At 50.2% G+C, this 26,350-nt stretch overlaps 1 protein-coding gene across 1 annotated transcript in view; it reads right to left on the bottom strand.

The window, feature by feature from the left end:
* Nucleotides 1–26,350, bottom strand: part of LOC147889130 (exocyst complex component EXO84B-like) — a 100,374-nt gene that overhangs the window by 40,140 nt on the left and 33,884 nt on the right. The window contains exons 3-4 of the mRNA XM_087391987.1: nucleotides 19,795–20,842; nucleotides 4,373–4,888 (exon numbers count right to left, since the gene is read on the bottom strand). Coding sequence (XP_087248113.1) covers nucleotides 4,373–4,888; nucleotides 19,795–20,842 — 1,564 coding nt within the window. The remainder of the gene's footprint in view (nucleotides 1–4,372; nucleotides 4,889–19,794; nucleotides 20,843–26,350) is intronic.

The raw sequence follows: 26,350 nt of genomic DNA, 5'->3' as shown, positions 1-26,350 counted from the left end.
GAAAAAAAAAATATTGGGGATTGGGCTTTGCATAGAGGAGCCTCCATGGGCAGCAGGAACTACGACCTCAGATCATTCTCTTATTATGCTTCACCTAAGTAGCCCCACCTGCGGACTCTCCCAAAAGGGGATTGCATCCAAGACAATCTGCTTCAAGAGGAGGAGGTACAAGAGGTAGTAGCTGAGATTGGCAGCAGCCAAAAGGTGGGCCAAAGGAGGGGTGGGCTTCTTGGGTGGCAAATGCGATACAAAAGGAGCAGCAAGGAGCTCCAATCCTAGGCCCTTTGACGGAGATATGCTTTGCAGAAGCAAAAGTGGGCTCTGAGATGGGACCTAGCATCTTAGAGAGTACGAGCTAGGCTCCCAATGGCTTCGCAACCACTTTGAGAGCATGAGGAGTGACCTCCAGGCCACAGAGGTCCAGCAAGCCGAGTTTTCATACCAATACTCCTGACCCAAATGGGTGCAACAGAGAGACCATACAGCTCTTCCAGACCGTTGGGCCACGCTCAGCGGGGACGTAACTTGCGAGGCAAATGCACACAAGCCCTCAAGAGATTCTTGAGATGACCACATAATTTTATCAGTACGAGGAGGAGTCTCCCTTGGTTTAGTAGCCCAAGAGGCCGTGTGGGATCAGTTTTGACAATAGTCCCGCCGAGCTTGAGCAGATAGCTAGAAGCACCATTCACTGAGGAGCTCTAGGAGGCCCTCAAGGCCCTCCCACCTTGGAAATTCCTTGGGAGGATGGCTTTTGACCCCAGCCTTCTTCTGGAGTTTTTGGGAGCTCATACACACCCCATTTCATTGGCGTGCCGAAAGATCTTTGGCATGGGCTTCCTTCCTCAATCCTTGAGCCAAGACTGGATTTGCTTGATCCCAAAGGGAGGAGACAGATCAGATATTTGCCAGGGGAGACCAATCACCCTCTTGGAGATTTCATACACGATCTTAGCTAAGGTCTTGTCCTTGGTTGCCTCGATACGGCCACTTTCGCTTCCTCATTGGTTGGCACGGGTCCTACGTCATTCACGACACACAGATAGGTTTCATTCAAGAGAGTAGCATCTTGGACAACATATTCACCTTTTGGGAGGTGGTGGATTGGGCTAGGGAGGATTCGCAGCCTCTAGCTATCCTTCTCTGAGATTTTGAGAAGGCATATGACAGGGTCGAGCGGTCTTTCCTGGAGGGAATTATGCTAAGATTGGGTTTTTCAGATAGATGGATCAGAGGAGTCTTAGCTCTTTATGTAGGGAGCTCTAGCCAGGTGCTTATTGGTAGCCACACCGGGGAAGCTTTTTCTCTTTCCCGACTGGTATGACAACGTTGCCCCCTTCCTTTTCCTTTTCATAGCTGAGGGGCTAGGTTATTTTTTGTGCTCTCACGCAATAGGCTTGACCGCAATAGGGCTTTCGATTCAGAAAAAGGAGATGCTATGGATTCAAAGTTCGCAGATGACAAGGCCCTCTATGTGGAGGGCTCAACAACAAGCTTGGAGATGGACGAGAAGCCTTGGCTATGTATTGTGAGGCGAACAGAAGGTTCGGGATAGGAGGGATTCCTTTGGCTTTTGTTGGATTCCATGGGAGCAGCAACGAGATACCTAGGCTGCCAGTTGGGCATTGGTAATTCAGCAGAGCAGCAAATCGCCCCAGTTTTAAAGTGTTTGGTACAAGATCTGGTACTGGAGCTTGGCCAAACTCTCTCTAGCACACAGAGCTCTAGTGGTGAACCAGGTCCTTCTCACCACAGCCTAGTACATAGCCTCCTATCGGTGCTTTCATAGAGGATGCACGGGGCAGCTTATGACCCTGGTGCACAACCTGTGGGAGGTTAGAATGGCACAAAGAATACAAGATCTAGTGTTGCATGGTAGGAAGTGATCATGGCACAAGCCCGAGGAGGCCTAGGCATTATTGACGCGGAGATGCAAAGCAGAGCCCTCCTAGGCAAGCTAGTTGTGTGTGGTCTCACCCTAGGCGCAGAGCCCTGGAAGCTCCTCCTCCAGCGAGGGCTTCTTAGGAATAGGTGGCCACTGGTAACAATCTCATCGGTAGATGCTTTCAAAGGCCCCTTTCACGGGGAAGGGCTCCCCATTGATGTGGAGCCTACTCAGGATTTGGCAGAGACTGGTAGGACGGCTCATTAGGGCTAAAGCACGCTGCAGGAAGGAGTTCAAGCATCAGCCCCTTATTTGGCACCCAGAGATTGGAGATCAGGATGGTCTCATGCTCGGATAGCGGAATCACATTGGCTAGGAACAGTGGCACAGTGGCCCAACTAGCTCTTTTGGGATGTGGAGTAGGCTTCCTATAGAGGTGCTTTGTTGTCCACTTCCACAATCACTTCCTTCTTAGCAGTTTGTACTTCAGTGTGAACAAGATCTTTGACTGTAGAGACTAGCTACGAGGTAGGGGGGGAATCCTTACAAGATTTTACAGCTTCATCAATTACTGCCTGCTTACCAGGCCCTTTCAGGATGTGAAGTCGGGCCTTTACTTCTACCAACTCCAATCGTAGCTCTCTCACTGCCTACTGCAGATAAAAAATCTGATCCTGTTGCCCGAGGATGGGTCGTTTTGAGCCTTCTTGTTGGTAATTACGTGCATATGGAGAGGGTGTCATGGATGCAACTATAGAGTACCGAGTCCTGATGGATGTTGAAGGAGTTGAGGGGGACTTGGAGGAGAGGGTAGGCCATAGTTGGATGTATGATGAACCCCCTAGCTTAACCTAACCCTCGGGTTGGGTTGGGGGTTTAGCCCAACTCGGGGTTAGGGAGGACTAGGACTAGACTAACGGGAGGTATGGACAGATGGAGAGGTATTGATGGGGGGAGGTACGGAGGTAGTACGGACGACGAAGGACAGAGGCTGTGGTACGGAGGTACGGACGGGAGAGACTGTACAGACGAAGAGGTTGTACGGTTGTACGGACGGAGAGGCTACACGGCTGTGGTACGGACGGGAGAGGCTGTACGGTTGTACAACTGCACGGATGGAGAGGCCGTGGTACGGGAGAAACTGTACAGAGGTACGGGTGTACAGGGTGTTGTGTGGTTGTACGACTGTACGGCTGCTGTACAGGAGAAGCTGTACGGAGGTACGGCTGTGGTACGGGAGAAAGAGAGAACGAGGAGAGGCTGAGCGGGGAGATAGATGCAGCCATTCTTGAGTCGTGATGGGAAGTACTTCAGACTTGGGCAGATAGCAAGTGGCTGGGTCAGTTTCTAGGACAAGGGTACCATTGCAGAATATGACAAGGCGTGGCAACAACTAGGCCAACTTCTTCAGAGTGGGGTCAAGGAGGGCTTCTCTAGCCAGTGATTGAGGGAGACCCAGAGATGGATGAGAGCTTGGATTTGCTTCATTGGCAGATGATCATGCTAGTAGTACAGTTGGGTAAGGAGTGGTTCATTAACCCTCCTCGCATCTTGGATCAAGATGCCCCCCGGTGGTGTCTCTGGCTCTAGGAGGGCCAACCACTTGGGTAGGTCCAGTGGGATCCGGGGGAGTGGTTTTGGCTGTCCAAAGTAGGCCACACAGAGCAAGTAGAGGAGGTAGACTTCTCATACACAGCACGGATAGGACGGTGGCTTCCGATGGAGGAATTGGAGCGGACTCCTTCGAGGGAGAGACATTGGGCTGGGCAGCAGGTGCCACAGGAGGTCAGATCTAGATTCTGGACTTTGACTATGGTCCAGCTTGGGCCATGGAAGATCTCCTATTTCTTCTGGTTGGTTGCGCACGAGGGTTTACGCACAGGCCCGTGGCTGGAGCAGATGCGGGTGGACGAGGCAATGCCACCGCTACATGGATGGAATTTTGGAGACGATCTGGCACTGCTTATGGAGCTGCCCCAGTGCTCAGAGGATATGGTTGGGATCCCTTCAGATTGTGGCTAGTTATGGGCGAGCACCAAGTTCCACCACAGCCACTTTGGTCACCATCTAGCAGGATATCATCTACACCTTCACGCCACTTGGGAGCACGGGACATTGGATTCTAGAGCGACCGCTGAAATGTGGGAGCATTTCTGCAAGCCTTGGTCTGCATGCATTTTCTACATTTTGCCACGAGGGATTCACTGGCTGTATAGTCCTCCTCCCTGGGTGGGTGTAGCCACTATTCCAGAGATTCCAGGCAGTGAGTTGGGTTCTCTGGAATAGAATGGTTTTTCTTTCAGCCAGATTTTCTGTTTTTATTTCCCAGGCCTTAGGGACAGCGAGTTGTATGGTTGGTTTTTCTGAGCATTAATAGAAAGTTCCTTTCTTTGAAAAAAAAAGGACTGATTTTGTGTCATTGTTCTACATACAAATAAAATGTGCATAAAATTATGATATAAATGTCCAACAGGAAAAGCTTAAAACCTCATAAAATGGAGAAGGCATCCATTCTTTAGATTGAGCAAAATGGTCTTCACTACTTTGTTGAAAACTTGAATAGACTTCAGCATTAATTTTGGAATAACAATTGTTGAGAAAATATTCTTGCTGGTGTTTTGAAAAGTGACTTTGTAATTTCATCACAGCCTGCTTCAGATGGAATTCCCAGTCACCGAAGTCCTGAAACTGAACACTAGGTAATCTTGAAAGCTCTCTGCAACTGCTCTGACCTCCTGTTAGTGCCATCAATGCAGCACGTGGAAATAGATCTTCTGCAAGAAGTGCTGCATTCCCAAGAATGGCAATTTGTTGATCAATCTTTTCTGCACATTGAACTTGTGGATTGTCGTGTCCTTTCTTTACACTATTGTCTTCACTGCAGCAACCTGGCATTGCCTTCAGCAGTAAGCCAATATAAGAACTGAAGAGCCATGTCAGACCATCCAGCAGTGATTCCCCCATGTGCATCCTTAGTAGAGGTGCAGTGTCGGAAGCAAAATCCTGCAAGAAACATAGAGATCGATCGTGGCCATCTACTAGCAAAGAAGCATTTCTTATAAAAGCTTCACTTGATGATAGGTACAAATAAGTTCTTTCTTTTCATAGACCAAATCAATGAATATACTTTCCAATTCCTCGACTAAAAGAGTCGCAATAGCATCACGAATGGACACTTGCTATAGGTACATCACATCAACAAACTTGGGCTGTTTTAGCATGAGAAGCAAGATTGCATCATGTCTACATATGAGAGCTTTCATGAAGCAATAAGATTTAATGACAAAGGCCAGTCAGTTAGAATTTAGCAAAGGACTGCAATATCAGGCTTCAAAGGTTGAGCACTTAGGTGATAATTATAAAAACAAAGGCCTATTACAAGGGCATGCACATAGAAGAGTTTTTTCCCCCCCTATAAGATTTCTTTTTTATTAGGTATCAAAGAAGCAATACATGAATACAAGAAAAGTATCAATACACCATGTGAAGAATGAAAAAGCCAAGAAGGTGACTAAAAATTCCATAGGCGGACTCAAAGAAGAAGTGGTTTTGTCTTTATTCTCCAAGGTAATCCCTTCTCTTTTCAGTTGTTTCGTAGAAGAGCCCTGGATTCTCATCCATTAGCCATTAGCATTCTCTGATGCCTCTGTGCATCTAGCTCTGCAGATGTGCCTGGAAGTGATATTATAGCTTGGATCACTGGTGCTCAGGGGGTCTAAACTCGAAAACTAGAACAGTATCCATGAGACATAGATGAATAATACGATGGCAAAACTTGATAGTCCATGATGATTCCACACTGTCATAAAATACATGAGTCCAAATCAAGGATAGCAAGGCTACTGAACCCCAAGTAAGATATTTAGTGGAAGGGATGAATCTATCCAGAAACCCTACAATCACTGCCCAAATAATCTTGGTATGCTTGCACTTCCAAAGGCAATGCTAGAGGACTTTTGCTTGCCAGGATAGGAAACCTGGAAGGATTTTTCATCTGATGCATACAACCCCATTCTCCTTCCATAGGTGAAGTTTGGATGGATAGTACCAGGTTGATATTTACCTTGGCTATTGCAGCCACCAGCCAAAGGGTTGTAGAGTGAGAGAGGGTTTTCTTTTACCCAAAAAAAGAACTTCTATTAAGTATGAACAAACCCCACAAAAGCAAGATCAAGGTGGAGATACATAATGCAAGCATGAAAAAAACCCTATAAGGGGCCAATAAAAAGCTCCTCAGAGCGAACAAGAAATAAACCAAGGCTGAGGCTAATATGCCATCTCAACCCTACTGTGAACTCCGAAAAAAAGGGGAGCCGCTCCATTCCCTAAGGAATATAGCCCTCCTAGAAGAAGCTTCTCATGAGATCCCCTACATGCTCGTCCAAATAGCCACCAGCGTATTAACAATATTTATCCAAACAATGGCCAAAGTGTGAGAAGGGTGAACCTAGGATCCATCTAAGGCCTCTATGCATCTAGCTCTCCAGATATGCCATGCTGAAATACTCGCCAGTATGTCCTAAGAAGAATCCATAGAGCTAGCACAGGCCTGAAGTTGAGAAGGGAACATCATCCACAGAGCATGACTCAGCTAAATGTCACCGTATTGAGAGAGCCTAAGAAGAGTCATGCTTCTTATAGAAGACCTAAGGCCTAGGTCACAAAAAAGGAAACATACTGTAAATCCTCGCAATCCCCTTCCATAAAACCCTCGCCTGTATGCAATCCCATAGGCAACGTTGAATAGTCTCCACATCAGAATGGCAACGAGGAAAAGTGGAGTCTGCCCTCATCTGGACCTCCATAAGCTCACTGCAATCCCTAAGGAATAGAAAACCAAAAGAAAAGCGTAATTTTTCTATTCTCGAGGGATTTCCAAAGTCTCCTCTAAAAAACTTTATGCAAATCAGCAGAAATATGAAAGTTCTCCCAATGAGGAGCTCTAGAAGGCCTCCAACCTCTACAAATGAGCTGAAATCTCTTGGCATCATTAACTATGTAACGAAAGAAGGAAATTCTCTTCTCATAGTGCCCTGCATCAATCCACTTCCACTCTCTGTGGTCCCACTACAAAAGCTTTATAAGGACTCCTCCATATAGCCATATCCTCTACGATTCCAAAGAGAGAAGAAGCGGCTCCACATCCAGATACCATTGTGAATCCGAGCCATACTCCAGAGTCCACATAACCTAAGATCTTGAGAGGTTGAAAAGGAACTCCCAACAAAATGTCATCTGAAGATCTAGACAGCCTGCCCCCTGTCTAAACATCGAAGACCAAGGCATCCTCATGTGCCTATCGTAGTGCAACGACCCTGAACTGGAACACCTATCACTGAGAGAAAGCCCCAATCCAAGTAGAGCAAGAGACAAGCCAGCCATCTCTGTCAACCCAATCCATAGATATGTCTGCATTAATTTGCTGAATTCTCCCTACACTTCCTATGACTTGACTTACCAATTGTAATTTGTGTTCCTTTGGAAGTTTTATGAAAGCTTTCCAAGATCTCACAGAGGAGGCAGGGCCTCTCTCCCATCTAAACCACTGCATATAACGAGTAGTGCCAAGTGGCTACACACATTCCGGACTCTTTTGGGACCGAGCGAACAAACTCCCAGTGAAGCTCAACTTCTACAAAGATCATTGCTTGCACATCACAGAGGAGGGTTTCATTGACCCACTAGGATACACGCAGATCCACTTACCCCACTCACTGAGGATCTCTATTGGGCAGTTTTGGGTCTCTTCACATAGACATTGTATCGAGAGCGGCAGAGCAGAGGGCCTACCTAGGGAGAGGCACATATGCACATTATGTGACATGCAGGAGGTTGAGACAAAGGAGCACTTCATCTTCAGGTGCCCTGTTTACTATGAGATCCGAGGGCGTTTCTACTACCTCTTTAGAGATAGCTTTGGGCTTTTGTCCCCTTTCCTCTCCTACCCAGACCAGAGATGTTTGGCGGGCTTCATCCAAGAGGTAGTCAGGCATTGCAAGAGGATACTTTGATCATCACGGAGATAGGAGCAAACTTCTTCCTTGGCAGATCTCTCTCAGAGCTCTATTACGCAGTTCTTCTTGCCAGATCACATGGACCCCACGAGACGAGGCCTCAACATGATCGTGACCCAGAGCCAGCGACCCAACATCTCAAACAGAGGATTGACGCGCATATTACACTTGGGGATATCCCCTCTCTGTTCAGAGTCAAAGCCCGACCAACGGGGGTACTAGAGTTACAGTGGCCCTTGTTAGGTGCAACGCTATGACCTGGAGACATCACAGGGCCGCACCAGTGAGCAGCTGACAACACTTGATCGCCGATTTCATGCCTCCATTGCCTTATCCACCCTGACGCTTAACTTACAGAGTAGGATTCACAATGAATGTTGCAATGTACAACAAAAGTATATTTTAAATATCGATAATAAACATATTTAAAAACTTAAAGTATTTATGTTTAAATATACTCTTGCTTTATAGTATATCTTATATTGTCATCCAATGTGTTGAGATATTTTCTTTAGCATTGAAAGCTTTAGTTATGTATTGTAAAAACATGCATGAGCATGATAGGCTTGAGGGACGTATCATTTGATGGCAAACATGATTTTTGTGTAAATATCATAAAAGACACATTAACGAGAATCAAATGCCTTGTATACGATGTTATAGTTGGAATGTGGATTTGTTAAGTTTGGATAAATTTTTATCGGCCCCTTCTTCTAATAACAAGCCTTCATAATTATCAATACAGACATGGACTTTCACAAGCTCGCCCCCCCCCCTTCTCCGCCTTCCGCCCTCCTTGCCTCCCTCCTTCCTCTTCCGTCCTTACCCCCCCTCACTTCGCCTCATCTCCACCTCCCCCTCTGACGTTTTTTCCCCTTTTCTTCTTCCTCCCTGCAGTGGGAGCATTTGCGCTTGTTAAGGCGAAAGAAAATCTTGGTGGTGACCCTTGGTCTCGCCAAAGGGGCTCTATGGTAGCACCCTTGAATCCCACGGCCATTAAGGTTCTTCTTTTCCTAGCTGACAAGCAACAGGTACAGCAGGCAGTTCAGTCCCTCAGAGACAAGGCGCTTGTGGGTAGAAAGAAAGAAAGAAATAAAGAAAGTTTATTAAAGTCTTCGGGAGACCGTGAAGGTCTATGAGACTAAAGATAACTGATAGAATTGTGGGTCTCACACCTACACAAAGACACGTGCAAGAGTGGATCCAGGTGAGCTTGGCATTAGAAGGAGACCACATCCAGGAGGTCACCATCTATGGACGAGGCGTTTTCCTCATCCAACTGAGCTCCCTCGACACTGCCTCGACACTTGTGGAGCAGAGCCCCATCCTCCTCGGCCCACATCTTGTTTACCTCTTTCCTTGGTATCATGGGTTCACAATGGAGAACATGGATAAGACACACCATGTTCCATGTTTCCCGGTTACACTTCGCTTCCAGGGCTCCCCAAGGAGTATTGAGCCATCCTCCCTTCCATTGGTCGGGCATTTGGCACAGTGCTCGAGCCCCCGCCAGAGTCGGCCGCCTCAATTTTAGCAGATGATGGAGTCCCCAGGATCAAACTGGTGGTTGAGAGCCCAAAGTCCCTCCCAAAGTTAATCCTTCTCGAGACCCTTAAAGGAGGCACACTTCGCCAGAGGGTGGAGATTTTTGGGTTACCACGCCAGTGTCTTCGGTGCAGACGGATGGGTCACCTCGCCAGAGATTGCCCCCGTGGCCTCCCTCGTGCGCCTCCCCCCCCCTCCGCAGAGTAGACAGAGTCAACAGGCCCGGTCCTAGCATCCTCTCACGCAGGAGCAGCAGGAGTCTCAGACCCCTTGGGTTACCCCCTCAGAAGGGGACTGGACCTAAGTTAAAAAGAAAAAGAACCCAAGCAAGTAGGCTTGCAAGCGCCGCAGGCAGAGGGCCAATAGCAGAGAGAGGGACAGGATTGACCAAGAGGCCTCGAAGGAGGAACAGTAGGAGCCACCTCCTCCAGTAGCAAGAGCCAGACGTTCCTCCATCTTTGGAGGTTTAGCCTCCGATTCCACCCTTGCACAGTAGCAGCGAGACTCAGGAGCTCCAGATGCGGCGATGGCGGAAGCCGCGGACACTGATGGGGGCCGTGGAGGAGCCGCGATCCAGAGCCCCGGCGAGCCTGACCAGCAGGGGGGCCTTGTGGTCCTTGTCCCTCCTCCTCCCCCTCCCCCCCCAGACCCTTTCTCCTCTTCTTCTTCACTTCCCCCTCCCCCTCTAGGGTTCCCCCCGTCCCCTCCTCCCCCCCCCAGCCCCCCCTCCTATAGTCACACTCACCACCCGCCCTCCTCCCTCTATCCCCCGCGTCCCCACCACTCCCTCTCCTGATGTTCCCCTCTCCACTTTAGCAGCACATTCTCCCGCTTCGACACCCCTACCAGCTGGCAAGGGAACGATGATGCCCTCTTCTACCTCCTCATCGCAGCAGTAGGCCCGTTTAGGGAGGGATCCTGAGGGACGAGGCTCGTCTTCCTAGTCAGCGGCCCCTAACCTCCAGCCTAGGCGTCCCTTACTGTGGGACTTTTGGAGGTTAGGACCCTGGAACTATCTGGAGGTTCCGGACTCTTATCCTCTACCTTTGGAGGTAACACTCATGGTCCTTCAGGCCCAAAAGGGGGGTTTGATCAGTGCAGTGGGATCTCCGACACACCCCGTTTGGAGATTTCCATTTGCCTCCACAGGGGTGGAGAAATGGTCCCCGGAGGTGTTCGATGCTATTTTGGGGAATCAGATTACATCATGATGGATGAGTGGATGGGGCCACATGGACTAGACCTTTGGTATGCCCGTGGTTCGGAGGTGAACTTTCAGCTCAGCTTCACGCGCGAGGAGCCGGTGTGTGGTTTGGCAACAAGAGTTATCAAATTGCCACTGGAGGCAAAGGTGGAGCAGGCACACTTCTGGCCCCTCTAGAAGTGTGCGGAGTTGTTCGGGGTGGAAGCCTCCTTCATGATGAAGTGGGCACGGAAGATCAGTATTGAGCCGGTATCCACACTAGTACGGCGACGCACAGATACTGACTACTCGCCCTCTAAACCCCCGACAAAATCACACAAAGCAGTCTTTCTGGGACAGGCACCCACTCACAGGAGAGCCTTGTTCCCGACTCCCCGAGTTGGAACGTACATGAGCTCCATGACCGTGTTCGTATAGCCAACAGCTTCAGACATCAGACGACATCACTTCTCCCAAGGAGAGGTCCAGAGGAGTGGTCCCCTGCGGTAGGACGGAGTGGAGGGGTCTGCATCTCAGTCTCACAGACTTTGGTCCCAAAGGTCTACGATCAAGGCGAGCTCATGGCAGTTTGGATGGGAGTTCGGATGGGAGAGTCTAGGATGGGGATCCTGAACGTGTATGCCCCAGCGTACAGACAGCACCGCACGGCCTGTTGGAGGAGGCTGTCAGAGTGTCTTCTGGATGTAGACTCCTGGATTGTTGGAGGTGACTTCAACAACCTGGAGTTTGGGGGAGACAAGCAGGGAGAGCCTCTTTTTCTGAGATGCCAGCAGCAGAGCGTAGCGCCTGGGAGCAGTTCATTTTCATGATCAGTGGTAGAGACCCGTGGAGAGAGCCAGATTTCAGCAGGACACCTGGCAGCCTTCTCTTCTCCTTTGGACAAAGGAGACACAATGGATTGCTAGACAAAGTAGACCGTTTCTATGTTGGGGACTGCGCACTACGCAGAGGCGGATCTACCGAGATTCTGGCAAGTACCACGATGTCAGACCACTCTCCAATGGTACTTCACTTGGATCAGCCCTGTCAAGGTCTCCCCCAGAAGGGGGTCCGCATTCCAGAGGACCTCGTGCAAGACGAGGAGATTCAGCAGGTCATGGCAGGGATTTGGGAGCAGTCAGAGACGGCACCGTGTGAGGGCTACGTGGGTGGCTGATGCGATTTAGAGGAGCAGTGAGGAAATGCAAGCTCACGCCCTTCGGCGGAGGAGTACCCTTCAGGAACAACAACGGGCTTTGAGGAGAGACCTCGCCTCCATTGAGAGGCTCAGGGAGTAGGACCCAGTGTCTCAGTGGCTTAGTGACAGATTTGAGAGCGCGTCTCGAGCTCCAGGACACGCAGATGTGGCGGGCTGAGTTCTCCTATCATTCCTCCCGGGCCCGATGGGTGCAGCAGGGGGACAAGATGACGAAGCAGTTCTTTTAGACCACTGGGCCCCAATCGGCAGGCACACAGCTATATCGTCTCCGGGACTCGAAGGGCATCATGCACATTAACCTACATGAGATTTTGAACATGACCACAGGTTTCTACAGCCAGCTCTTTCAGACGGAGAGGATGATCTCAGCTGGTCTTGTGGTCCGGGAGCTAGTTTGGGATCACGTTCTGCCAATAGTCTCACAGGACTTATGCAGCAAACTTGAGGAGCCTTTCACAGATGAGGAGCTCTAGGAAGCCCTCACGGCTCTCTCGACCCAAAAGTGCCCGGATGAGGATGGCTTGACTCCGGCCTTCTTCCAGAACTTATGGGAGATTATCTCCACCCCTTTCCGTTTAGCTTACCAGGAGATTTTTGACACAGGCCTTCTCCCTCGGTCTTTGAGCAGGGGGTGGATTTGTTTGATCCCGAAAGGGGGAGATAGGTCAAACATCCAACAGTGGAGGCCAATCTTTTTGCTTGATACTGCATACAAGATCCTCGCCAAGGTCTTGAGTTTGCGGTTACGGGCCCCATCTTACCGACATCATCCATGACACACAGACTGGGTTTTTCCAGGAGCGTAGCATCCTAGACAACATCTTCACGTTCTGGGAGGCACTGGATTGGTCTAGAGAGGAGTCACAGCCGTCCTTCTCTTGGACTTTGAGAAGGCCTACGATAGGGTGCAGTGGTCTTTCTTGGAGGGCACTATGGGCAGATTGGGTTTCTCAGACAGATGGGTCAGAGGAGTTCCAGCGCTATATGCACGGAGCTCTAGCCAGATGCTTATCGGAGGACACACAGGCGAGGCCTTTCCTCTCTCTCGCTCACTGCCCACTTGCTCCCTCCCTCTTCTTGTTTGTGGTGGAGGCTTTGGGCTACTATTTGAGATCACAGGTGGCGGGTCTCACAGGGTTGAAGCTCCCAATCAAATAGGAGGAGGAGCTACTTGACTCGGAGTTTGCAGACGACACGGCCTTGTATGTTGAGGGCACCATAGCGAGTTTGGAGAGAGTCATGGGTGCCCTGGCTATTTATTGTGAGGCCTCGGGAGCACGGATTAACTGGACGAAATCTATAGGTTTCTTCACAGGCTTTGAGAAGACACAGGAGATTCGGGAGTGGGGGAGTGACTTTGGCTTCAGATAAATATCGTGGGGCCAGACAACGAGATACCTCGGATGCCAGGTGGGTATTGATATTACAGCATAGCAGCAGATTGCCCCGGTCCTTGAGAGTGTTCAGCGCAAGCTTCTCTATTGGAGCTGGACCAAACTCTCCTTAGCAGGTCGCGCCTTAGTGGCAAACCAGGTCCTTCTTGCCACGGCCTGGTATATCGCCTCCTGCTGGTGCTTTCACAGAGGTTGCGTTGGGTAGCTCTGACGGTTGGTACGGAACTTCCTTTGGGCAAGTTCAGATGGCACGAGGAACACTAGGGCCCCAGTAGCTTGGCACACAGTGATCATGCCACAGGCATTGGGAGGCTTGGGTGTCGTTGATCCGAAGATGCAGAGCAGGGCCCTTCTAGGCAAGTTGGTGGTTCGTGGCCTCACCCCAGGTGCAGAGCCTTGGAAGCTCCTCTTACAACGAGGGCTTCTGAGGAACACTCCATGCACTGGGGGACATTGGCAGCCTTCACATCGATGAATCTTCTCAGAGGCCCCCCTTACGGGGAAGGGCTCCCCCCTAATGAGGAGTCTTCACAAGGTATGGCAGAGACTGGCAGGGGGTCTCATCCGTGCTACGCCCAGATGCAGAGAGGAGTTTGAGCACTAGCCCCTTATGTGGCACCCAGAGATCAAAGATCAGGAGGGCCGTATGCTCGGACAGCGGACTCACATTGGTTGGGCACAGTGGGATAGTGGTCCAGCAGAGTCCTTTGGCCGTTGGAGCAGACTACCTATGGAGATAGAGGCGAGGCTTGATGCCCTAGCGCATCTGCGAGGGGCAGGGCAGCGAATGGGCGAGATTGACTTAGCCATTCAGGAATCCTGGTGGAAAGGACTTCACGTTTGGAGAGACAGCAGATGGTTGGGGCAGTTTTCGCGTACTGGTATTCCCTTGAGGATGTTGATGCAGCGTGGCAGCATGCACCCCGACTTCTTCCGTGTAGGACCTGGAGGCCTATTTCAACCACTCACTGAGAGTGACCCCGAGATGGATGGGAGTCTTAATGGGCTACACTGGCAGATAATCAGAGTGGTGGGCTGTTTGGGGAAGGAGTGGCACATTGACCCTCCCAGTATTTCAGAGCAGAATGCCTCTAGATGGCACCTTTGGCTGTAAGAGGGTAGATCCCTGAGGGAGGAGTGGTTCTGGCCCTCGAGGGGCGGCCTAGCTAAGAAGGTGGATGAGGTGCCCTTCTTTTCCTACACCATAAGGATTTGCAGGAGGCTTCAGATGGACTCGTCCAGGTGGACCCCTTCGAGGGAGAGACATTGGGTGACCCACAGAGTGCCCTGAGATGTGCGCTCCAAGTTCTGGACACGGTTGTGGTCCTGCTTGCGGCCGAGGAAGATCTCTTACTTCTTCTGGTTGGCCGCCCACGGAGGCTTGCCCATCGGACCGTGGTTGGAGCAGATGCGAGTGGACGGGCAGTGCCATTGTTGCTCCGATGGTGCCTTGGAGACTATCTCGCATTGCCTGTGGAGCTGCCATAGCGCAGCGAGGATCTGGATGGGAGCCCTCAGGATCATGACACGTATGCAGAGTCTTCATAGAGACTACACCTGGGGGATGGTGGCTTGGTTGACAGAGGGAGGACACGCGTTTCAGATTGATGAGATCTCCCCAGCCTACCGGATACTGGGTCAGAGCATCCAGAGGATCGCACTCCACGAGGTTGTCCCCCCTGACACTCTAGCTCCTCCTCCTAGTGTCTGGGAGGTGGTAGCCAGCATCACGGCTTGGAACATTTGGGTGGTAGGCCGGTTTTTCTTTCAACCTTTTCTGGTTTTTTCCATACTCAGCACCTTCGGGGCTGTTGTCTTGTATGAAAATCTTTCAAGCATTAATAGAAGGTTCCTTTCTTTGAATGAAAAAAAAAAAACGACGCAGCCAAACACATTCAACTGTCGCTGTGAAAGCTTCCCTGTACTCAGCTTCACATAGATGAGGCATCCAACAGCCTGGCTGTAAAGTGTGACATCCACTGATTCACCTGCATCATACATAGTAAGCTTCAGCCCCGGCTCCATGGGAGTGGCTATAGCCTTACAATCATGCATGTTGAACCTATCCAAGAGCATTTGCACATACTTGGATTGAGACATAACTATGCCACGCTTGTCTTGTATGAACTGGATCCCCAAATAGAAATTTAACATGCCGAAATCTGTCATGTCAAATTCAGCTTTCAACTCAGCTTTGAAATTTGCAATTATTTCCTCATTTGACCCTGTGAGCAGCATGTCATCTACATAAAGAATGATGACCAAAATATCCCCCCCATCCTTCTTGATGTAGATGGTGCTTTCCGTGGGACTATTATGTAACCCCTTACTTGCCAAAAATGCATCATAAAAAGATTTATTCAGCTTGCAAACTTGAAGTGCATTGCTAGAAAGTTCAAATCCAGGAGGTTGTTTGCCATAAACCTCTTCCTTCAAGTCCCCATTAAGAAAATCTGTATTTATGTCCAACTGATGGACATTCCAAACAAAATTTGCAGCCATGGCAATAATTGACCTTATGGTGGTCATCCGAGATGTAGGAGCAAAAGTCTCCTCATAATCTATGCCCTTCTTCTGTGCATAGCCTTTGGCAACCAGCCTTGCCTTGTACCTATCAATGGACCCATCTGGCTTCCCGTTTCACTTTGAAAACCTATTTGGTACCAATGGCATGCTTTCCTAGTGGCAAATCCACAACATTCCAAGTCTGATTTCTCAATGGACTGCAATTCATTGTGCATGGCATGCATCCAATGCACATTATCCTTGGCTTCTTTAAAAGAGTCAGGTTCTTCTTCATCAAGAAGAGTATTTGCATAAGCTGTCTCAACAAAAAGAGCCCCCCCTGCGTGCCTTAATGCACTACGAGTCCTGCCAGGCAAAGGTGCTTCAAGCCTACTCTCCGTGAGAGTTTGTAGCAACTAATTCGGAACTGTTTTGGCTGCATGTATCTCTTGAATCTCTTGCCTGACAACTTCATCCACATCCTGTGGAGGTATAAAATCAGCATGTGGCTAAATCGGGGGATGTGGATCAAGTGGAGGTTGCAGTAAATTCTGATTTTCTGCATAAGACTCAGCTGGGGAACCAAAAGCTATAGGAAGCATCCCCTCAAAAACATCATCTGAAGAAGCTAGAATAGTAAATTCAGCATGTGTATGTGCTGAATTCTCTAAAAAAACATCTCTACTCACAAAAATCTTGAGAGAAGCAGGATTGTAGAGACGATAGCCTTTGCTTTGTGCACTATACCTAACAAAAATACACTTTAGTGCCTTATCTGACAACTTATGTCGAAACTCCACAAGCACGTGGGCATATGCAACACAAGCAAAAACTCTGAAGTGATCCACTAAAGGCTTTCTCCCATGCCATGCCTCATAGGGAGTGATTGTCTTCAAATCCTTTGTGGGATCCCGATTCAAAACATAATTGGCACACATAAGGCCTTCGAGCCAAAACCTGTGAGGCAACTTCTTACTAGTAAGCATGCATCTAACCATCTCCATAAAAGTGCAATTTTTGCGCTCAGCTTTGCCATTTTGCTGGGGTGTAAGCCTCAATGTAAGCTGATGTGTGATGTCTTTCTCCTTAAAAAAATCTCAAACTCATGAGACATATACACCCCCCCTCTATCTGTGCGAAGTGTCTGCACCTTGAGTCTTGTCTCATTTTCAACCATAGCCACAAAGTGTTTGAAATGCATAAATACTTCTGATTTTTTCTTAAGACCATAGACCCAAGTATAATTGATGAAGTCATCTATGAATGTAACATAATAGAGATAACCACCAAAAGAAAGTGTCCTCATGGGACCGCAGACATCACTGTGTATGAGCTGTAATTAACGACTAGCTCTTACTGCACCATCCTTCTTAAAAAGGAAATCTATGCATCTTGCCAAGGATGCATCCCTGACATGCATGAGGAGGAGGTGACTCCAAAGAAGGCAATGCATTAACCATAGCATGCTTCTGAAGTGTCGTCAAGCTACCATAGCTCATGAGCCCATATCTTGCATGCCATAACTCCACATTCTGCATCGTAGCAGTGGGAGGGCTCACTGAAAGTGCTTTTCTCATAAATGTCAAGCTGAAAAAGACCCTAATACAAAGTACCAGACAACATCAAAGCATAGTCATTCTCTTTGTCTCGGACTGCACACTTAGCATCATCAAATATGACCTTCATCCTCCTCGATTGAGAGAAGACACTGAAAGCAAATTCTACTTTATACATGGCACATAAAGAACATCTGTAATTCTAAAATCTGTGCCATCCGTGGATGTAAGTATGATATCCCCCACTCCACACACTGAATAAGAAGAATTATTTGCACATGTCACCTTCTTTATAGTAGGTGGTGCATGCAGAGATGCAAAAAGGATCTTCTTAGAAGTGATGTGCTTAGAAGCACCACTATCAAAATACAAGTGTTCAGTGTCTCATTGACACTAAAAGAGCATGCATCCTTTGAAGGGTCATAACTGCAAGTCAAGACAGCAGACGAGTCATCCTCAAGAGTGGCTGTAGTATCTAGACTATCCACTCAAAAATCTAAAATGCAAGACAAAAAGGCATAGTGCTCTTTCACAAAGTTGGCTGTAACATCTCCTCCACCATGTGCAGGATCCCACTGCAAGGATCTAATAGGGGAACCTCCATACAACCAAAGCCTCCAAGATCCAAGAGCTAGGAGAACGGGGTCTGGATAAAGATACCACTGTGAGTCTCTACCCATCTCCATGTATCCTGCAATCCTGACAGGCTGAAAAGGAGCCTCCAAGAGAATGTCCTCTGAAGATCTATGGAGTCTGCCTCCTGCATGAACCTGAAAGACAAGGGTATCCTCATGTGCATCCCGCAAGGCTATAACCTGCAGAGGGATACCTATCCTCATAAAAGCCCCCAACCAAGTGGACTCCGAAATGCATCTATCTATTGCATCCTGGCTGCACTTCCTCTGAGGTGACTAACTGAACGAACTCTCTGATCCTCTGGAAGCATCATGAAAGCTTTCCAAGCACCCACCGTGGATGCAGGGCCCAACTCCCATCTAGACCACTGCATGTAGTGTGACATGCCCAGTGATCTGCCATGCTCATCTAGTATGCAATCATTCCACGTGACAGGCTGCCTGTCAATTTCTTCACGAGAGGAGGGTTAACTCTCCGAAGAGTGCTTCTGAGGCTGTCCCAAGCTTTCAAAATGGAACCATGAGAGGGGAGATAGAAGATCTGAGATGGGCTGATGTAAAGATCCATCTAGGGCTGTCCATCCAATCTCCTCTCTGAGCAGGTGTGCATGTTTGTATACTGCATAAGAAAAAATCCTTCCATGGCTCCTGACCAGCCATCAAACCTCTGACCACCATCTTGCAGAGCAAAGCTCTACATTGCAAGTCTGGATCAATAATATTGAGACCCCCTTCCTCAGTGGGTAGAATAAGAGTCTCCCAAGCCACCCTGGTTATCACATCTGAAGTGCCGTCTAATCCACTTCACAAAAAATTCCTAATAGGTCTCTTGAGCTTAGTGATACTGCTTGTAGATCGGCACCAACAAGAGCAAACAAACCAGGCTGTAGCTAACAGTACCTGGTTTACAACCACCACTCTGGATGCAAGGTCAAGTCTAGCCGAACTCCAAAATAGGAGTTTCCTCCTGATGCTCTCCAACACGGGAGCGAACTATTGTGCTGGAAAAATGCCCACCCCGACCTGGCAACATTATAGGGCTGAGGCTCCCCTAAGGCAGGATGACAAGACCTTGGACAGTGAGCGTGCTGATGACACTGTTATTTTTTTGGATGGCACTCCCGAAAGTCTCATCTTTCATGACAGTTTTGGATTTATTTTGCTCTGCATTAGGCACACATATCAATTGGGATAAATCCGATGGCTTCTAGATTAGTGACGAGTCACCTGAGTTAACATGATCATAGCTAAAGGATGAAAAGCAACAGAACCATTCAGTGATTCTCCTGTTGGTTTACTTGTATCTGTTGGCAGCCAGCTGAGAGCTCACATCCAAGCGTACCAGGACTGTATCGATGTCCAATCCTTAGTCTTATTTACTAAGGCAACTGATTTGTAATATTATACCACTTTTGGCTAGGGGGAGAAGCTGAAATGGAAAAGTATTTGGTCTCCTAGAAAAAAGAAAGATGATATTTATCCCCTGTAAAACATTGTCATTATAAGTCAACCATTACTCTATCGGAGTCTATGGTCAGCTAGCATTACACTCATCTTGCAACATCCTTCCCATCATCAATAATAGAGAATTTGAACTGGTACTAAACAAACCATTACAGACCTTTTTCTTTGGGAAGAAAAGAACCAGTACAGACCTACGCAATTGCAATGATCCACTACCATAACACACTTACAAAAGGGCGATTAGAAAACTTACAAGAAATAAAGAAGAATATGCAAAAATATAAAAGCAATAAGGACTAAAGTAAAATGTTTTACAATTCCATGCAGTCTTTTAGATTATTTGAGTTTTGGGAGAAAAGAGCTAATCCAAAGTAGAAATCAATTGTACAATTACCTGGGCTAGAGTATCAAGATGATGTGCACTGACAGAGAGCTTTGGTGGAAATTCAGAAAAGTTTTTTAGTTTACCACCACTAGACCTGTAAAAAACCTTCCGAGATCCTTGTCTAGAGGCAGCTACATGAACAAGAGCCCAAGTATCAGCAGCAGTCACGGATGCTACAGTTTCTTTGATATGTTCCAAGTTTCCGTGTAAGATATCCATTACAGTGGGGCGTAAAGCCTTGCATAGGAAAGGACACAATGCTAGACCTTGGGATTCCAATAACAAGCAATGACCATAAGCAATGCGCAGGCACTCTACTGCGGCATGAAGTCCACCTGCTACAAGCAGAACATGTTTCTTCAAAAGATCTACAAACCCCTTAGTCTTTTTGTATGCCCAAACCACCATCTTAGAAGCGTGCTCTGTATGATCTCCAAAAACTGATACTGTATCCTTTGCAGCCTGAAGAATTCCAGAGAAAACTGACTGTGAAAGGGCTGCCGTATACAACCCACCATACAAAGTTCCACATGGTCTTAAGTTTTTCATGCCGTGGTGAATCTTTCTGTCATGTGAATCAAGTAACAAGGCATGTGCCCTTGAACCATCCCCAATCTGGTCAAGAGCACTTATTGCAGTACGAAGGTCAGCCCCATGAACAGAAAGCTGTCTAGTAGTTCCAATCAACTGCTCAACCAGCTCCCCCCGCCTCCCTACAAGAGTAGTTTGTAGATCTCTGGTATCTTGAAGAAGTATACCTTTACTGCTTGCTTCAGATAGCTCTCTTTGGCCTTGTTCTAGAACTTCCACAGCCCCTTTTATTTTCTGATCTACCAAAAGGACATCTAAAGTATCTAGTATTCTTTGAAAAGATCTCTTCAATTGTGAGGATCTATGATCATCTACAGAAACACATCTTGACCTTGAGCAATCCATGCCATTGCCACAGGGTAGTGGACCATATTTCTTCAGGTCACAGATAACTGCAGCTTGACATGAAAGAAGGCTCTGCATCGACAGTAATGACCCCTCAAGTCCTGCAATTTTGTGCAAAGTCCTGTAAAACTGCAAACTATCAAATCCCTATTCTCTTTTTGTGATGATGATTCAGTGCCTTCATCTTCTTTCTCCCAAGTCAATTCGATTCACTCAACATACAAACCATGTGTTTGTGGGTGATTCAGTGTATACATATATACATATGTTACATGTATGCACATGTGGGTCTGGTGGATGCATGTGGGTATATGTAGAGGCGTGTGTTTCCCCTACTTTGACAGTTCTTTAAGTCATTGGGACATTCCAAAAATAACTTGATTTCACCTTTCAGACAAAAGCACATACATACTTGGGACTGGAATACATGCGTAGAAAAGAGTGTTCTAGGTAGGAGTCTCTTTTCATCTTACACAAAAAATGTGGAAAGGCATATCTCCAGAACTGAGGAATGAGAGATAAAAAGACACCAAGGAGAAGAGTATAGCTCCTGCGAGCCCTCCCCCTCCCTCCCGCAACCTCTACCCCCCCCTAGCTCCCCCCCGCCTCGACCGCCCTCAACCCCCCTGCCTCGCCGCCCTCACCCCCTCGCCCTCCGCCTCACCCCCGCCGCTGCCGCCTGCAGCACCCCCTCGCCTCTCCGCTCTCACCCCCCTCGCCACTCCGCTCACACCCCCTCGCCTCTCCGCCCTCACCCCCTCGCCTCTCCGCGCTCACCCCCTCGCCCCTTCGCCCCACCCCACTGCGCCCTCACCCGCCCTCCCTCGCCCTCACCCCTCACCTCTCCGCCCTCATCCCCCTCGCCCCTCCGCCCCCTCGCTACGCCTCACCCCCCCTCCTAGCCTATCCGCCTCACCCCCCCGCCCCCTCGCTTCGCCCGTCCCCTGCCCCCCCGCTTCGCTCCCCCCGCCCCCCCGCTTCACCCTCCCGCCCCCTCGCTACGCCTGCCCCCCACCCTCCCGCCCTTCCGTCCCGCCCCGCCCCTCCCGCCCCGCCCCGCCCCGCCCCCACTCCCGCCTCCTCATCTCACACGCCCGCCATCCTCAGCCCCCACCCCCCGCCACCTCCGCCTCCCGGCCTCCCGCCCTCGTTTCCACCTCCCTCCGCCCTCTCTCCGCCTCCGCTCTCGCCTGCGCCTCCGCTTCCCCACCCGACTCACGTCGCCCCGGTTCGCCTCACCCGTCTTCTTCACACCCAGGCTCCACCCCCCCGCATCTATCCCCCCCTTTTTTGGGTGGCAGCCTCTTCTTCATCGGAGGTCTCGCAGTTTGTCTTGGCGGTATGGCGGCTCCCTGCCCGGAACCGGAGGCCCAGTCGGACCCTCCCTCTCCAGATGCCTACCGCGTTATCTTGACAGAGCAACAATCGTCTCGGGTCCACGAGGTTGCCAATGACTTTGCCCTTACCTCTGTCTATGGCAGAGTCATTGGACATTCCCCCTCCAGATCAGCCATCAGGGACTGGCTCCAGTCCACTCTCATGCTAGAGAACGGCCATATTGAGGAGGTGGCCCTTATGGGAAGGGGCATCTTCTGGCTCAAACTCTCCAATGCGAAAGCTGCGAGCAACCTGATTGCTGGTTCCCCCACGTCTGTGGATGGAAAGATCATTATGATAGTCCCTTGGTACCGTGGATTCAGTGCAGTGGATTTTGATGCTCGGTTCCGCATACCTCGCCATCCAGTGACGCTAGTTTTTCCAGGTCTTGCTGCTGAGTTGCGACCGATTGTCAGGGACCTGGGCTCCCACTTTGGCTGGGTTATGCACGACACTTTCGCCGATGCGGTGACTACGGCAAGAGCCCCCCGAGTCCGTGTGGCTGTGGCGGACCTTGCAACTCTCCCTGCAGTGATCGAGATCGTGACAGATGCCGGCAGCATCACCCAGAGCATGGTAGTCACCGGACAGCCAGGCCAGTGCCTGAGGTGTCACGGCTTTGGGCACTTGGCTGCGATTTGTCCACGATTCGCCAGTTCCTCTCGGCCCCCCCCCGCCCCCTCCCCCTCCGCCCTCTCCCCCCCCCTCCGGGCAGCCACGTCAGGAGGAGCAGAGGCAGCTAGCCACGTCAGGAGGAGCAGAGGCAGCCAGCCGGAGTCCGGTCAGAAGTTAGCTGGCGGTTGGACTGAGGTTAGAAGGAAAAGAGGAAAGAACAAGAAGATTTCCGATAAAGGCAAGGAGGCAGAGGTTACCCGACCTGCAGCAGCACCTCAGAGACCTGACAGGCAGCCGCCCCAGGGTCCTGGGAGAGCTTCTTCTTCGACGGTAGCCCGCCCTCCACAGCCTCAGGTTCCCCTCTCTTCCGCTCCCCAGCCCCTTTCCACTCAGTCCCAGCCCCTTCCCCAGTCGCACCCCACTCTTCCCGACCCGCAGCTTCAGCCCCCGCCTCTTCCTCTTCAGTCTCCTCCTCCTCCTTCTCAGCCCCAGTCCCAGGTGCAGCCCCATCCCCCCCCCCCGCCTCTCTCAGTTCCCCTGCAGTGTCAGTTGTACCGATGGTTCCTCAGCCGAGGGCAGCCCCCACTCCCCCTCCTCCACCCCCCCCGCTAGTCGCCTCCGTGGAATCTGAGTTGCCTACCCCCCAACCACCTCCCCCTCCCCCTCCACAGGCAGGACACCCTGAGTCTACACCACCACTGTAGCAGGCTTCCCTGTCCGCTAGCCCCTCAGTTGCAGACTCTGGTGGGCCTCAGCTTCAGGAGAGAGAGCTTCCTCGCGACTTTTACAGATCTGGCCCCTAGGACTACTTGGATGTGGCCGACCTTGGGACCTTCCCTGCGTGTCTCGACATCAGTATCTTCCTGCTCCGCAAAGGGGCGGATAGGAAGATCGCAGCCTTGGCCCCGAGGGATGGCCCTAGCTTTGCTTTCACGTTCCTCAGCGACGGCACCGAGACTTGGACAGACGACTCGGTCTGGGAGGCTCTCAGAGAGCAGACGCACGCTCAGGTTTGCTCCTGGATAGGCCCGTCCGGTGGGCAACTTCTCGAGACTCAGTGGTCCGAGGGTGACGTGCGCCTGCGGTGGCGTTGCGCCGCCAAACGCTTCAGATTGATTGTGATCCTCAGGCCCCCTCTGTCATGGCCCCTCCCCCAGGATGTCAGAGCCTGGACCCCTCAGAAACTCCGAGCCTTTTACGGGATGACTACTTCAGAGATCTCGAGCTGGCTCGAGAAAGCATTTGCTCATGGCACCAAAGGCCTCTCGCCTTTGCTAAAGGTGTTGAAGAACGGGCAGGACGACCCCGCCTCCCCCTCCAAACCTTTTCATAAGCGTCAGCGCCTCCACTCCGAAATGTCAGCTTCTTCATCGACATCGGCCGCGAGCAGACAGTTGTTCGCAGCCTCCCAGTCCTCACCATAAGCCTACACCTTGTCTCCTGGAATGTGAATGGGTTTCATTCTTCTGGCACCCGTGGTCCTAGGAAGCTCATTTTGAGACAGAAACTTCAGCCAGCAGTGATTGGTCGTTTGGATATACTTCTGCTCCAGGAGCACAAGCTTTCTGTGGCTCGTTCCCGTAGCTGCGGGAAGATTCTCCCTGGACGTTCTCACACTTATTGGGAGCCCTCGATCGGCGCACAGGGGAGGAGGTGTCTGTACTTCCATGTGCGAGCAGTTAGCCCAGGGAGTTTTTGGTCATGGCACGTTGATCCCAGGCCGTGCCCTCTGGGTAGGCCTGGAGTTGGAGGGTTCCAGAATAGGAATCCTCAACATTTATGCTCCCATAGATCTCCGGTGCAGAGCCACCTTCTGGAGGACACTCACAGGGATTCTCCCAGACATGGATTCCTGGATTGTTGGAGGTGACTTCAACAATCTGGAGACCTTGGAGGACCAACAGGGCAGAGGACCAGAGTTTACAGGCATGTCTCAGGCAGAGCAGTCCGCTTGGGACTCATTTATCTTCGTGACAGGAGGTAGGGACAGCTGGAGAGACCCGTCCTTCCGTCGTTGGCACGGGAGCTTGGACTTCTCGTGGGGCTTCCGCGGGGAAGGAGGCAGACTCCTGGAGAGGCTGGATAGATTTTATGTCAATGACTAGGCCATCAGCAGAGGCGGTCAGGCGGGTATAGTTCCAGGGACAACACTTTCCGACCATGCGCCTGTGCTCTTATCATTAGACTCGGTAGTTCAAGCCCTTCCCCCCCATTCGTGCCGGATTCCCGACTCCATCTTCTCGAGGGAGGACGTGCGCAGCAGTATCGGTAGCCTTTGGGACAGAGATTGGGGTGAGTGCGTGGACCTGGTTGATTCGGTGGCATAGGCTTTGCAGGAGTCCAGCCAGATTTGCAAGTCGCAGCCCTACAAGTTCGACAGGAGTGGTGGGGCAGAGAGAGAGCTCTTAGGAGGGACCTCGCCTCCATTCAGCGACTCCAGCAGGCAGCCCCGGGCTCGCAGGAGCTTCGGATCCAGGCCCTTCGAGCCAGAGCCCTTCTTGAGGAGACTCTCCAGCGCCGTTCAGAGTTTTCCTATCACGCCTCTCTCTCGTCGTACAGCTACCGGACATAGACCCAGGCGAGAGACTAGGATATGCCCTTGTTGCACTATGGGGGAGGTGGAGACTGAGGAGCATTTTGTTTGCAGATGCCCTTTATATTATGAGATCCGTGGCAGATTTCACTGTTTATTTGGGCACGGATTTGGACCTCTCTCTCGGATTATGGAGTATGAGGATCAGTATTGCTTAGCGTTGTTCATCAGGGAGATCACCAGATACAGAGAGATATTCCTCACAGAGCACCGTCGCATCCCTGCCAGAGACCTGGTTATTCATGAGGAGCAGGACGAGGCGCAGGACCATGAGCACAGAGATAGCCCATCTTGCCAGAGAGCACCGATGGTTCCACCCCGAGGATGTACATATGACATGATCCGGCAGCACCGCAGGATGATCTTACACAGAGGCCGTACCCGTCGCTTTATTTCTAGACGACGGAGGATGATGGCAGATTTTCGGAGGAGATTGCTCCATGGAGACTTGGCACCGCCAGCAGCCCATTTGACACTTGCCCAGATCTTCACACTCATGGCAGGAGGCATGGTCGATGGCCATGACTTCCATCATTTCTTTGGATCACAGACCCCTTAGGGAAGACGATGTTCCTCATATTTCATATTTTACATTTTGTATCTAGGCATTTTTGGTACTCTATTTCATTTCATTTTGTATCTAGGATTTTTGTAGCCATTTTTGGCATCTTAGCGGTATTACGATGAGGCCACCTAGTTGGCGCATCGTTGATGATGTATTTTCCTTTCGGATGATTTTGTGTCCCATAGGCCATGTATGGCCTTCCGTGGACCTTTAATAAAATTTCTTTCTTTCTTTCTTTCTCTTTCTGGGCTCGAAAGGGCGACTGGATGTGCAGGGAGTTCTTCAGGACGCATGGCCAGAGAGCAGCAGGTAATCAGCTACGGAGTCTTAAGACAGCGGAGGGGCACATCGCTACTGATCCGGGTGAGGTCTTGGGGTTGGCTACCGACTTCTACAGGACTCTTTTCCAGCAGGAGCAGCTTGCCCCTCGCACTCGACGATTCCGTGAGGAGGTGTGGAGGCACATTCCATCCCTGGTC

The sequence above is a fragment of the Dipteris shenzhenensis genome, chromosome 20 (assembly GCF_047967505.1).
Source record: "Dipteris shenzhenensis isolate YYH24624 ecotype China chromosome 20, Dip_SZ_1.0, whole genome shotgun sequence".
NCBI classification, from domain to species: Eukaryota; Viridiplantae; Streptophyta; class Polypodiopsida; order Gleicheniales; family Dipteridaceae; genus Dipteris; species Dipteris shenzhenensis.
The sequence above is the reverse complement of the archived record's forward strand: the minus strand, read 5'-3'. Positions and strand labels throughout refer to the sequence as shown.